This window comes from Lithobates pipiens, unplaced genomic scaffold, assembly GCF_037356315.1.
Source record: "Lithobates pipiens isolate NorthernLeopardFrog02 unplaced genomic scaffold, aLitPip1_a1.2 Scaffold_18, whole genome shotgun sequence".
Classification (NCBI taxonomy): Eukaryota; Metazoa; Chordata; class Amphibia; order Anura; family Ranidae; genus Lithobates; species Lithobates pipiens.
Window position 1 is genome coordinate 259483529 of NW_027507758.1, and position 15812 is coordinate 259499340.

Sequence of the window (15812 nt, forward strand, 5' to 3'; positions counted from 1 at the left end):
ATAGATTTATGGCATTTTTACTATTTTGTTTTTTTTACTAGTAATGGCGCCGATCTGCAAAGTTTATCATGACTGACATTGCGGCCGGACAGATCTGACACGTTTGACACTATTTTGGGACTATTGACATTTATACAGCAACCAGAGTTGGCAGGAAAGTGGTTAAACACTAGGGGGCGATCAAGGGGTTAAAAAAGTGTTCCCTCAGTGTGTTCTAACTGTAGTGGAGGATAGGCTCATTAGAACATGACAGAGATCACTACTCCCAATCACTGAGCAGTAGAGTCCGGTCATGTTTCTAGGCAGAACAGGTAAATGCTTTTTTACATAGGCATCTTCCCATTCTGCCTCCTCTCTTTGCAATCGCAGGCCGCCAGCAAACATATAGCCCGTGGCTTGCACGCCCGCTAGGCGAGAAATACGAAAGAACGTACAAGCACCCCCTTTTGGGCACCCGTGCCATTCTACCGACCTAAAATCGGCAGTCGGCAATTGGTTAAAAGCAGTAGTAAACTCCTTTGACACACAGCTTTTGAACTTGTACCTACAGGTAACCCTATAATAAGGCTTACCTGTAGGTATAGTGAATATTTACACACTGGATGCCATCGGTGACATCACTGAGCATGTTCCCCTGAAGGTATGCCAGACTTGTGCCATCCCTTCAGAGCTCTGTGCAGTAAACAGCGCACCGCTGGAGGGCTTTGTTCTAAGGCAAGTATTTCATAATGTGCTAGTATGCGATGCATACCAGCACATTATGTCATTGCCTTGCAGGGGATTTCTTTTGCAGGAAACACACAAAAATGTGTGGAAAGATGGTCAATGAAGTAGCGTTTCTAAGATGGCCATTGTATAGCTAACCAGCTTTATTGGTGAAATTCATAAATCAGATGAGTTTCATAAATCAGACCAGATCATAGTGGATGGAAGAATGGTCTTAGTCTTCGCTACTGTAAAGCCAATTTAAAACAGCTGATGACTGGCGATCAGCACAATTATACCAAATGTTTCCTGCCTTCTAAAAAAGCACTAGCTGTAGGGGCTTTTTTAAATCTTGTTTAATGTAATCTTTCTGCTGTCACAAAGGGACTGAAAAGCCTGTTGTATGACAGTATACAGAGGTGATGACTAGGGATTAACACAGGTTCTGAACAAATCTTGCTTGATTATTCATTCAACCGAATGTTGGACTTTTAGCCAAATCAGTACGAGCCAATCTTCATATATAGTAGCAGGTTTTTCTTATATGACTGCTTCCATTTTTCTCTGTCATTGGTTGTTAAAGTGGAATTCCTGTCTATCACTAACTATCCTTATAAATGTCCCCTCCCCCTTCCTGCTACCTATCCTGCCCACTTTATGTAAAACGATGTGTATACTTACCTTTTATGAATCCACTCGTGTCTAGCTACGTGATCCCACGGCTCTATCTCACCTGTGTCAGTAAACAGCAGATACAGGGGAGAGGGAGTGCCGACAACAGCTGGGACATGGGAGCCCATGTCATGGGTGATATTGAGCACTCCATGACACAGAGGAACTGAAGTTGCCGGAAGATGTGACGCGTAATAAAAAAATAAAATAAAATAAAAAAGTAGTATACAGATTTGTTTTTTTAAAGAAAAGATAGGCAGAAGGGGGAGGGGACATTTTTAGGAATAGTTAGTGTTGGGCAGGAATTCCATATTGAGGAAGGGGTGGGTGCCAGCACATGTCCCTATTAAATTGTCTGGGAGTTGACAAAAACAAATAAGACGAATGCCATTTGTTCTGCCTTCAGAAGTATAACCATTAAGATGTATTGCCTGTAATATCAGAATTAACCACAAGATGTAATTTTTTTTTTTTTTTGCAGAAACCAAAAACCGTTCACCTTTAATAAAAATTCTCATCATTCTTCAGTCTGAAGAAAAGAAACAGGTGCATCCTGGGAGTTCAGACTCCATCTTAAGAGACTGAAAGAAGCTATCAGAGCACACGTTGGGCTAAAACCTGCATCTCCTACACAGAGCATCGCTAGTGAGAATTATATATCCCCATCTGCAGCCTAGCTTATTCATTGTATTTCTGAATATTTCATATACTGATTATATGCATTTTTTTTTTTTTAATAGTTTCACCCAACCTGTTTTGTTAATACAGATTCAAGGTTACACTGAGTTTGGTTTATTGCAGAATAGGAAGGTTTAGCTGCATGTCGAGCTACACACAGGGAAATGTGTAGGGAGGGATAGAACACCGTTAATAAATAAAGAGTTCCTATTTATAAAGCCCAACTACAGGCCCCATCCCTCCGGTATTCAGGATAGTCTAAAAAAAAATTTGGGTTTTCTACAGATCTTCTGTGGTGGGCTGTTGACAATGCGATTACATCAGTTCAGCTGTTTATCATTATACAGGATATACAGAGTACAGGAGTATGGCGTGACATCCCTTCATAGAGATGGTCCATGATGCCCTGCGATCGTAGATTGTACTCGTGGATCCTGGTTAAATTAAGCTGATTGAAAAGGAATTACTGTGGGGCACAACACTAGAGAGGAGGTGCTCGGTGCAAACAGCGGACACCAGAAAGAATTCAAAAGCCTACATCTGCACACTTCTTCCTGGTCAATAACTCAAAGTATCGAAGCTAGAGACTGAGCATGATACCCAAGCAGCTAACATTTTCAGAAGGATAGGTCTGATATGGCACTTCTCATGGAACGTTTTCTTTAATAGAACCTCTTCACTGAATAATGCTGAAAGGCTTTTTATTCTCTAAAATCATCTGTAAAGCCTAGAAAATGGCTAAATGGCTAAGGCTCATTGGTGAAAATTGCATTCCCTAGCTATCGCTAAATGGAGAGATTAGAGAAATGCATGGAAGAGAAAGAAAAAAAAAAAAACACAAATAAAATGAGAAATCTAGAATGTATCATATTGTACAACTGTTAGCAGGAACACATCAAGGATGAGTTTCAGATATATTGTTACAAACAGAACTAACTTGGCTGACATAAGAAGCCATTATGTAAAATGCAGGTTAACTGGGATTTAATGATATATACGCATTCATATAATACTGAATGCAGGACACCAAAATAGGTCTAGGCATGTATATGGTGCATCTGTTGCTTTTGGCACCACTCAAAGTAGAGGTGAAAGCATATTCCGGAACATGGGATGCAGTCTTGTCCTAATGCAACTCCAGGGGGTAAATAAAAAAGGATTGCCTCTACTCCCTACCAGTTTAGGTGAATAAATTATAAATTATAAAGAGCAGCCTCAGCCTAAATGTCTCCACCAAACCACACACCCTAATGTATAGCGATTTGGCAGCAGCGATTCTAACCCCTTCCTTGGCCGCTAGTGCAGGTTAAAAGTGGTAAAGCCCGCTAACGCTAATGGGAATGTGCAGATGAGTGTCCATTAGGTCCGTGAATGGCATTAGGCAGTTTTGGGGGGGGGTGGCTGAATCCATACAGAGCCTTCTGTACGTTTTTTTGTTCCCCCGGGCCCTGAATTTAAGTCCCTGAGTAAGGAGTTATGTTTAACAACAGAGGAAGAACAGACCTTCTCTATATGAAGTGGCATGTTTGGGATGCAAACCCAGAAACTCGTTCTGGTAGGCAGAAATGCTAACCCATTAGCCACTGTTCTGCCACTCATCTATCTGGTCATGGAGTGATAATGGTTTCTACTCCTGGATTCCTAGGGGAGGGTCTCAGCAAGAGGGTCTAGAGGACTTACCGTCTAACCCCTCTACCTCTGATTCCACCTGGGAGCCTGAAGAAGTGCTAACTGGCTCCTCTACCTCCCCTTGAAAAGAAGGACTACCTCACTGGGTCTTGCCATCCTTTGATGGCTTCCACCCAAGCTTCCAGGACAGGGATCACCCTTTTAAAACAACATACTGATGTGGCATTGGTAACTAGGCCCTTGCCTATATTCAGGATACTCTGCTGTTTACTATTCAAGCCTCAAGCAGGAGATACCCTGTCCAAAATCTGAACCTATTGTTTGAGTGCTGCTAGTCCAGAGTGCCAGCCACTAAGCCAATGTTGATACAATGTTTGGGATTTTTCAGGGAGGGTAGTAAGGCTGACACTTTCCATGCAGCTTGGCAAACTGGTGATGACCGGGGGGTGAGCCTGCAAATTCAAGCCGTTGACCCTTCCTTACAAATCCCCAAAAGAAATGATTGGAGGAGACCACTATTCACTATGGGAGGAAGGCCCCTCCAATCTTCCGTCAGCCCGTCTGGAGGAAAAAAAACCTATTTTTCCCCTCCTTTCTGACCCCAAGACCTCTTTGGAACGTCGGTCTTTGGGACCCTGAATTCTCTCTGAGGGCAAGACTTATTCCTTGCTTCCCCATACTACACCTGACAGGGAAAGGACTCTCACCCATTAGACTTCCGATCTAAATGGTTTCCAGACCAGGACCTAACCAAATCAAGACATCCATGTGAATCCTGCAGAGCTTAGCCTTGAACGCACTTTCCTACTGCCAAGCTTTAACTGAGATGACTAGGGCTGAGGATCTGGCAGACATATGCAGTGAATCAGTCGAGGCATCTGCAATATATGCCACCCCCAGCAAGAGCATGGGAAAGGATGACAAGATTGTCTCCGTCATGTCAATGCCCCTATGTGCGCCCCAAGGTAGAGTCCCAGGTGTCCTTCAAGAGCGGATCCATCCGCTTGTCCATGGGATCTCTCCCAGGCAAGGTCTGTATGCCTGGAAACCCAATAGAAGGCTGCGTCCGACCTTACCGACTGACGGACTGTCCACTGTGAAAAGAAAACCTAAGCTTCAGGGCCCTTGAAAGCAAGAGAGTTTCCTCTGCAAATCTATGATGGCTTCCACCAGACCTTCCTGGGCCAGGAACAACTTATTCTGTCCCCCCAGGTCCTGATACATCTGGGAGTGATAGCACCTTCTTCTCCTGGGTTCCCAGGGTGGTACAGATGTCTCCCAAGAGATCCTCCACCCCGTGCAGGGAAAGCTTGTAGAGAGGGTCTAGAGGGCTCACTGCCCACCCCCTCTTCCTAGGACTCCTCCTGGGAGCCTAAAGAGATGCTAACTGGCTCCTCCTCAGATTCCCACTAGTGCCCCCCCCATGCCCCCCCATTAGCGGAGGATAAGACCGGTGGGCAGGTGCAGTACTCTGCTGAGCTGGCAGGGGGCCAGTCTGGGGCTGAACCCAACTGAAAAAAGGAGCATGCTGGGCATTGCAGTTCCTCAGGCTCACCACAAAGGCATGGTGGGCATTGCAGTTCCTCAGGCTCACCACACAGAGGGCATGGTGGGCATTGCAGTTCCTCAGGCTCACTGCACAGAGGGCATTGCAGTCCCCCAGTTCTCTTTTAAAACCAAATGCAAGGCCATACTCCTAAGCAGAATGTCCCCCGGAGTGCCCCTAGGACCAAAGGTCCCAGTACCACCTCCCAACCCCTTGACCAACAGAGGAGTCTAAACCCGTGGAGCCATCAGGCTGGTGCTGGCATTACCAGGAGCAGTCTGGGCCGCCTCTGCCCCAGACATCAACCGCTGAGGATTGTGGTGGTCCCGTCTTTCTGAGCCGCTCGTTGACATCTAAATCATTTACAGGTTCACACCAGGCAGAGCCTGGCCCTCTCTCATAGACCATGACTTGAACCGAAAGCCACGGTCCCGGCAGAAGTACACATCCCCACCTGACATGTCACTACGAAGCCTCGAACTCCCTCACTGGCCACACAGATAGCGGGGAGGAACAGTGCACCTCCGACGACGCCCCCCTGGACAGAATGAGAGCGGGCCCCCGAAGCTTCTACCCCACCCTCAGGAGAAGCTGGGGTGGCTAAGCGGCGGACCTATTGGTACCTTCCCCAATGCCTAATTCTTCACCAAACTAAAAAATAGAGATAGGGAGAGCTTCGCCCCACAGTAAAAACCAGCTTCAAACTTCCCCAGTTGAGCAGCCCTGGTTCCCAGCAATGTCTCCTCTCCAGAGGAAACACCAAAACTGAGGGTCTAGTGGGGCAAGAAGCTACATCTTGAAGCTAAGGCAGTGTTTCCTGTGAAGGGAGGAGCCAAGGCAGCAATTGCACTGTCCTAATCGGTGCAATGCCGCCATTGCAGCGCCACACCAATTTCCAAAAGTAGTTTCTGTACTACTTTTGGAGATTACGGGATGTGATTTCCATTGACATTTGTGCAGAAACCCGCACAGATGTCTCTGAAATCATGCTCGAATTCGGGACTGACATGCACGAATGAAATCGTGCAAGTTCAGCTGAACTAGCATGATTTCATTCCCACACTCAGTGTGAACCTAGGCTAAGAGATAAAAAGGCGTTCATTGCTCAAAGAACCCCCAACAACCCAACCACTAGATGAACCCAAGGGGTCCATGTTGAGATTAGTTGGTTTAGTACATGCTTAAACAGATTGCTGTGCTACTTTGCTCTTATTGAAATAATTATCCATTAGGGTTGATTTACTTAAACTGGAGAGTGCAAAACCTGGTGCAACTGTGCATGGTAGCCCATTAGCTTCTAACTTCATCATGCTCAATTAAGGGATAAGCTCACCTTTGGGAACATGTTACATGTTTCTACCCATTTTTAGGATTGAACATGTAACATGTTCCCAATGCTGCAGCCGCTGTCCAGTCCCCCCCCCCCCCCCCCACTTGCGACAGCAGTACTGGGAGAAGTTCCCCATACTAGCTGTCACTTTTTTAAATCAGCATGGCTACGTCATTCATTCACACAGTTCTGTATATGAAAAGGACTACAAGACCCGACATCCTGTGTGGTTGTCGACTTGTAGTTCTCAATTAACTATGCCATGCTAGTTCATTGATTCTTCCTACCTATGTGTCTGCTTGCCCATACGGGATGTAGGGCACATAGATACACTGACAGTTCTGCAGGAGAACTGTAGGACACCAGTTATCTGCTGATCGCTGGCGCAAGGCTTTGCAGGCTCCAGAAAATAAAAGGCAGCTGCACAAAAAATTTGCATTTATTTTTATTTTATTTTTATTTTAGAAAAGTGAACTTATACTTTGCAGATTATTTTTTGTCAAACTTTTTTTGTCAAACTGATTGGTTTCTATGCAGAGCACCACACCAGATTTTGCACTCTTCAGGTTTAATAAATCAACCCCATTGTGTTGGACTCTCGCCTGGACTAATATTGACAGTTATTTCCTCTACAGAATCAAGTTGACATTGTTCTGGCAAACAAACTACTAATAATGTACGTTCATAGGTCATTTTATCACTAGATCTTAATGGTCATTGATGCAGTGTGTATACCACTCCATATTAGTTTTCAGGAGATGAGGTGGCAATTAAATATTCAAGTTTTTGGGTTATTTCTTTGTTTTTATATGTTGAAGGCTTTATTTAATTATTACTCTGAAATCAGGGTTTCTTCTTTCAGTTTTGTTGTTGAGATGGAATTTTTATTAAGCTACTTACGCCCCCATTCATTTGTTCCCAAAATAAAGGAAAGATCTAGAAATTAATTAATAGTGCACTTTTTGATTGGTCCATGTGCCCATGGAAAACACATTGCTTCATAAGTTTGCATATTACCTTAAAGTATCTAGTGGTGTCTAAAAGTTGCTGCCACTGCTGTCTTCACTACCTAGTCACCAGTGCTGGCCCAAGGCATGGTGCTGCCTGGGACCAGGAAATAAATACTGCCCCCCCCCAAAAAAGCCCACCAAAAGGCCCCCACATCCATTATTTTATATCATAACAACTAAAATTAAATTAAATCTTTGAGGCGCTGTAGGAGTGGTGAATACACCGCTCCTAAAGCTCCCCTGCCCATCGAAATCAATGGGCAGCACCTCCGAACCACTGGCAAAGTGGCACTGCACTATACTACACTGACCACTGTACTGTCCACTACACTGACCACCATACTGTCAACTACACTACACTGACCTGCCTACAGTATTCCTTCTCTCCCCCCCCCCCCCTGAGGCCAGTAAGGCGACTCTAATGAGGGAATCTCACTCACCTTGTCCTGGCTTGCATCGGTCCGGAGGACAGAAGGTAGGAGAAGACAGTGGCCATGGTGGCTCACGTTTTTGCTTGTCTCCCCCGTGCTGTGGTCACCATGTTCAGTGTCCGACACACTGTGATTGGGTGTATGGGGGTCATGTGCAGAGGCGGGACTTCAGGCGCAACAGCGATCGCGGACAGGACAGCCCTACGAATCACACGAACCCTGAACGCCCAATCACAGGCCGCCGGACACTGAACATGGTGACCGGAGCGTGGGGGACACAGGAACTTAAAAATTAGGAGGTGGCAGCCAGTAGTGACACATACTGGTGGGTAATTTCGCCCCCCTAAATGTCGCGCCCATGGCACCGCCTGGCTGCCGCCCCCTGTTAAATGCCGCCTGGAGCCATGGTCCCATGGTAGGGCTGGCCCTGCTAGTCACTAATGTATGGAACTAGTTAGTTTAAACTTCATACCTCTTTATTTGTTCCAAGTCAGTAACTCCCTTAGCATAACCAGAGACAAGTAACTGCATGACCATTAAAGACTTGTAGTGTGACATTGACCTGTCCTTGAAGATGCAGCACATGCACATTTAAAACACTTTCTTCTCTTCATAGAAAAAAAAAAAAAGTGGGTTTGAACCAACTCTTTACAACAAATTGTTGTATAGAATAACAAGGTCACCTGAAAGTTGGAAGTGTTCTAGGGGAATCCTCCATTGCCTGATTCCATCAAATGATGCTGCAATTCTATCATACTGGATATATAGTTAAGAGCACCCATTTGGTCTAAATTGTTTCATTTGAACAGAAATGTCAGATACAGCCAAAGCATTTTGTGGAAATGACTGCCCCTTCTTCAGTGTTATGAAGATTTGTCCTGAGAGAGCAGTAATATTATCATCATTACAAGTAACCCTTTATCATAAAAGTGATTTGTTTCATGTATATGGATTTCTATAAACCCAGGCTGTTTTTATTATATGATTGTTTTATTGCATTTCTAATACATTTTTATTTTTATATTATCCATCGTATATGAATATTACATATTTTGTACTATATACTGTATTTTTACAGATTTTTTGCATATTAGCCCTGAGAAAGGAGGAGGCCAATTCCCCTGAAATGCGTTGGCTGTATGCGACATTTCTGTTCAAACACCTTTCAAATAACTTTCAGGTGAAATGACTATTTCTACATAGTTTACCGTCTTATAAGAATTTTTTTATTTTTTTTTTGCAACCGAAGGGGTAGCAGCTAAGGACTTCAGCCAGGTCCTCATACATTGCCATTACCCCCTCCTAGAAGCACACCACCACCACCACCACCACCACTTTGCTGGATTTACATGAAAAAGTGATTCTCTCTCATAATGATCTAGCACTAAGACCTACTTAAATTATATTGTAGCATTGCCATAGTTGACCACACCAAATAGTGTATAACAATGACAGCCCGGTAACCTGTCAGTGGTAGCTTCATATATCTCTCATGACATTACCTTTATACCCTATAAAATGAGTTAAAACTACAAGCATTCCTATTAAGATATTTGTGACAAGTAAATGAAAAAGCGGTAGAAATGACCCGATAAACTGGAATATGCTTGGTGTTGAAAAGTCATTAAATTAAAGCGCTCAGCTACATAACCGAACACGTATACCAATACTGTTCACTGTCCATCATCAGTGATCTCTATGTGATCTCTATGTGTTACCATCAGTATAGCCCAAAAATTTATTGTTTTCAGGATGGATAGAAAATTACCCCCCCATCAACCTTTCGCAGTCACATGACTGCACGTCAGCATACACAGAGCACCGTCAACGTGATGTTTCAAAAACTGTTTTGCAATTCCTCAAAAGAAAAGGAAAAATAAATAAATAAAAAACGCACGATCATCCATTGTTCTGTCATTCTGCACATAGTATGAAATAGGATCCCAAACGAAATGATATGTAATGTAACATGTTGCATTACATCATTTATAGATATTATTCGTTTATTCATGTTTCCAACAGCAGATCAGCAGTGTTAAAGTGCACAAAGGGCTTGTGGATGATTAACACAGCCAACCCTCCTACTTCTATTACAGTGCCCTCTCTCCTACTTAATACAAATGGTGCTTGGCAGTGAAGGTTAGTGAGAAATGCAAAGCATTCTTACCAGAGAGAGAACTTTCCAGTTGCCAGATTTCTTCTTTTTCCTCTGAGCAGCTTTAACTGGTTCTTCTGCCATATCTAAGGAATTCAGCATAGGTTCTGCCTGGATCTCTGTGCCTGTGCCCCCATTCCTTGCCTCACAGTCCATGCCTGAGTAGTGATCACAATACAGACATCAGCCAGCTGCATGCACTTTTCCCAGCTGCTGACTTAGTAGAGATGCTTGCCCCGCCTGCTTCCTGAGCCTAATGTCATACACATGGTGTGTAGATCAATCTGAGCAATTAGCTTACGCAATGTGGCCATTCTAATAATAATAAAAAAAAAAAAAAAAAAAGTATATATATATATATATATATATATATATATATATATATATATATATATATATATATATATATATATATATATATATATATTTTTTTTTTTTTTATAATACCAGCAAATTGTAGCCAATTGTAGCATCCTTGTAAGCTATTCCATGCACAATATATCATCAAATTTGGTTATTCTCCACCTTGATGGACCATTTCTATCTAGAGGGACTTATTTTTGCAACCGTTATTGTGAAATAATTCTGTGTCCTGATCCAAGCGATTGTATTATATTATACAGATAATTGCAAAAAGACTGATAATAGTAATAAAAAAATATATAAATAAAAAAAATTAATAATAATATATATATATTTTTTTTTATTTCAGGTACTTATATAGCGCCTTCAATTTATGCAGCGCTTTACATATACATTGTACATTCACATCAGTCCCTACCCTCAAGGAGCTTACAATCTAAGGTCCCTAACTCACATTCATACATACTAGGGACAATTTAGACAGGATCCAATTACCTACCAGCATGTCTTTGGAGTGTGGGAGGAAACCAGAGTACCCGGAGGAAACCCACGCAGGCACAGGGAGAACATGCAAACTCCAGGCAGGTAGTGTCGTGGTTGGGATTCAAACCAGTGACCCTTCTTACTGCTAGGTAAAAGTGCTACCCACTACACCACTGTGCCGCCCATACATATAGCAAAAATCATTATGCATGTGTAATTTCACACACAGAAAATGATCGTACTGATTTTTTATTTTTTTTAACCTGTGCCTTTTTTGCACTTGAGAAGCACAATAAGCAGAACATGTTTGTAAAACTGGTTGTAGATTTACAGTAAATTGGTGGTGCAGCAACCACCGGCACATATTCAAAGCGCAAAGTATGTTTACAAGCACACAGAGGATTTCCAGAACGGGTCCAAAGCTTTATTTAGCGATCACATCATAGCTACTTTAGCATCATTTTGGAGCCACGCAGGACCCTCTTCAACAAGCATGTGATGCTGGTGCCAAAACGATTGTGAGTTCCACCTTCATAATTGTGTTGATCTCCGTGACTGTGCCCAGTGGGCAAGGTGGCAGTCACAATAATTTTGGTACCAGTGTATTATTATAAAAAAAAAATTCCCAATAAAAGTTTTTATTGAGCAAAGAAAAGAAAAGCAACAATTGAGGCAAGTATACTGTTAACAAAACATGTCAACTTCCGCAAAATTGTATATAATTTCCATTCAATCTATGTGGGAATTGTAGCCAATCATCAGTAAAGACATATACAAAGTCATATCGAATAGATGTAAAAAAAAAAAATTTTGCAATTTTTGAAGTGTACTGAGGTCCACTGAACCCGACGCTCAGGCAGGGGGCAGAGTTACCCATTTAGGATAGAGAAAAGAAAAATTAACGGGGACGGGGGGGGGGGGGGGGGGGTGCGGGTCATAAATTACCCATAAAGGGGTTACGGGTACAGACTACAGTTTTTACCATAGCAAATCATGGATTGTAAAGGTCACACTGGAAAGATTTTGCTTGATCTATTCATTGCCCTGAAGGCCATTCACTCTGTTGTCAGGAGTACCAGGGGTGAAAGATTATCCAGCAACTTGTTATGTGGTCAAATCTAACTTGCACTGACAAAGTGTGATGCTAAGGCCCCATACACACTATCAGATTTTCTGCTGATTTTTGTCTTCAGATTAACAAAACCATGTAGTGCAAGGGCCTGCCTGATTGCATACAAATTGAAATTCCTAAGGTTTGATCTCATATTATATGGTTTTGGTAAATCTGAAGGAAAAAAATCTGCAGAAAATCTGATAGTGTGTTTGGCGCTTAAAGAGGAAGTAAACCCTGATGGGTTTACTTCCTCTTTCATTCCCTGCAAAGGTAAAGCATAATGGACTATTGTGCATCGCATAGTAGTACCGTATAGGTTTAGGAGATATTTCTTGGACCTACAGGAAAGCCTTAATCTAGGCTTACCTGTAGGTCAAAGTGGTTTGTAAGGGTTTACAACCACTTTAAGAGAGGTGTTGCATCTCCTAAGGAAAATGTTTTTGTGTCCATTCCTGGGGGGAAGTCTGGGTTATTGAAGAGTGGCGCCAGTGGCCCCAGGGATGTGGATATATGGTATAGTGGGGCAGTATTATTATTTATTATTATTATTATTATTATTATGTAGTGTGTGCCTATATATATATATATATATATATATATATATATATATATATATATATATATATATATACTGTATAAAATGTTATGACTTAGCAAGGATATTAGAAGATGCAATCTATGGACACTTATTTGCAATATATTGCCTTCAAGTTCTTCATTCTCTATGTTCATATCTGGTGATTTGTTATTGTGTTTTTTCTTTTTATACTAATGTGATATAATGTGTTGATATATTTCATTTATGTGGTATACTTTGTTATTTATCATTGTAATTGGTGATATACAGTAAGCACAGGGTTATGTAGTAGAGATGCACCGATGTTTTGGGGGCTGAAAATTGTGTATTTTGCCGCCAAGAGAAGCCACGATTTTACCACTATTTTAATGTGCTCATGGTTTGTTTTTCATAGGTCATGTGACTCAAAATCAAAAATGTAACACACGTGCCTTATTGATGCGTTATTGATGCATTTCAATGGGGAGGTGCGTTTTTGGTGAGGTTTTTTTTAACTGCCAAAAATGCAGCAAGCAGCACACCACAACCGAAGCGCAATGGACCAATGTGGCTGACAATAAATTAATATTTATTTAAATTCATGATATTAATGAAAAAGTCAAGTATAATATAATTATATATAAAAATATATATATTTTTTTAAAACTGTCAGTTTCAGTTTCGTTTTTTGGCCACGTACATCCTGCATTTTCGGTACCAAAATTTCCATTCAGTGCACCCCTAGTATGTAGTATATGAGGATGATTGGATTAAAGTGTCTGTGCAGCCTGTGTGGATATAAATGGTAGGTTTTCTACCTGACACTTAGCCCCTGTACACACGGGACATTCTGCCAACCAAATCCGTTGGATTTTGTCCGACGGATTTTGTCTGACGGATTGTGTCCGAAACTGTTGCATACACACGGTCGGACCAAGTTGTCGGAAAATCCGATCGTTCAGAACGTGATGACGTTATTTCGTTACGACGGGACTACGTTCAGGTTAGTAGCCAATAGCTTTGGTGTAGGAATTTGATCTGAGCATGCGTGGCACTTTGTTCGATCGGAATTCTCTACACATGATCGGAGTATGTCCGATCGGACCAGTTTGTCGGAAAATATTTCCAACAAGTTGGAAAATTGGGTCCGACGGATATTCCGACGGAATCAGTCCGATGCATACCACACACAGTCGGATTATCCGACAACACGGTCCGATAGGACACATTCCGACGGATTCTCCGACCGTGTGTACAAGGGCTTACTGATAGAAGTGGCGTGGCAAAGCTGCAAAACATCTATGGCGAAAGTTCAGCTGAATGTGACTAACTACTACAAGCTATAAAACAGATAATTGGCAGAATGATCTAACAGGAAGTAACCATAATTTGTAATTTAATAAACAGGTGCCGAATTAGAAGAAATAATGCTAAACAGGTTTATGATGGCATGAAGATGCATACACTGCAGAATAATACAAAAAAGATTATTAAAACTGCACAAATATGGTCTCTTCACAGCAATCTATGTGGCTCAATCAGGGTACCATGTGGCTGCTAGACATGTGCGATTAGTTTTGTACAAATTGAAAATTTGTACATTCGTATGAATCCGAAATATGCATTTTTTTGCATACGAATTTTGTACGAAATTAAGTGTTCCTAGGGGCGTGTTACTAACTGTTGGGGGCTGGTCTTTCATTTAGTGAACACTGATCTCTGCTCCAATCACATGGAGCAGAGATCCGCGTCACTAGTTGCTAGGCAGAACGGTGAGATGCTGTTTACAACGGCATCTCTCCATTCAGCCGCCCCGTGAGACAAACGCTGGTATGCCCACAGCAACCGGACTCATGCCGACCAGCACGAGAGCGCACTCGCGATGGCAGGGCGGCATTAGAGATTGGATGTACCTGTACGCCAATATGCCTGCCCATGCCATTCTGCCGACGTACATCAGCGTGCGCTGGTTGGGAACCGGTTAAATGGGCACAGATGAGCCCTGCATTCTTTATGTAATGCATGCCTGAACTTTTTTAAAAAAAAATCTTATTTATGGACAAAATGTTAGAAATAACGTATATGGGATAAAATCATTCCATAAACACATACCACATGCACTATCATTTGAGGAAAATATGCTTTTAAAATAGTAATTACCAAAAAATGTCTCTGGATTTCATTTTAAAAATCTGGTTAACTTATCTCACTTAGCCTTAGAATACTTGCCCAGCAACCTCCGGCTCATCGGCTGCGATCTCTCTGAGCTGCTGTGGGAGGGAAGCAAAGAATGTTTACTTCTTGTACATGTCCAGATACCCAGGGAGTACCCAGGGAGTTGTGAGATAGAGTTAAAAGTGACTGTGCCTGCATCTGAGCATGGTGAAGTAAGTGGGGAAAACCACTACAGCTATACCATGACCTGGATAAATAAGAACCTTCAGAGACATTTTTTCATTGTTTAGTGATAACCTCAGAAATTGCAGACATCTAGCATTTCCAGAAGGCCAGCAATTGTAGCTCATATATTCCCTATAGTAAAGGTATCCTTAGCAATATAAATAAAAATACAAATATATATAGTAAAGGTATTCTTAGCAAAACAAATAAAAATACAAATATAATGACCTTAGTTCAGGGGCAAAACTACATGAAACCACATTACAAGCTCAAATCTCAGTCATACCAAAAGAAGGTAAAGACCCAGCCCTTTTAAACACTGACCTTAAACTCTTCACCAAGATTATAGCCTCAAGACTACAACAACATTTACCCCACCTCATACACCTAGATCAGGTTGGCTTTGTACCAACCAGAGAAGCCAGAGATAATACTCCCAAAGTATTAAATTTACTACATATAGCCAATAATAACAAAATACCATGCATATTCATTGGAACGGATGCCGAAAAGGCGCTTGACCGAGTGAACTGGCAATTTATGTACCAGACACTAAGATATATAGGAATAGGTGAAAAAAATGACAAACTGGATATCGGCAGCATATTGGGACCCTACGGCAAGAGTAAGAGCGAACGGAGTGATCTCAGACGCATTCCCGATAACCAACAGGACTAGACAGGGCTACCCACTATCACCCCTACTCTTCGCCCTCTCCCTAGAACCCTTCCTGTGCCATA

General features: G+C 42.1%; 1 protein-coding gene across 1 annotated transcript in view; it reads right to left on the reverse strand.

Moving 5' to 3' along the window:
- The window catches only part of ENPP1 (ectonucleotide pyrophosphatase/phosphodiesterase 1), a 147667-nt gene extending 137277 nt beyond the window's left edge, over positions 1-10390 (reverse strand). The window contains exon 1 of the mRNA XM_077486860.1: positions 10169-10390. Within this exon, the coding sequence (XP_077342986.1) occupies positions 10169-10312 (144 nt within the window). The 5' untranslated portion in view covers positions 10313-10390. The remainder of the gene's footprint in view (positions 1-10168) is intronic.
- Positions 10391-15812: the final 5422 nt, after the last annotated feature.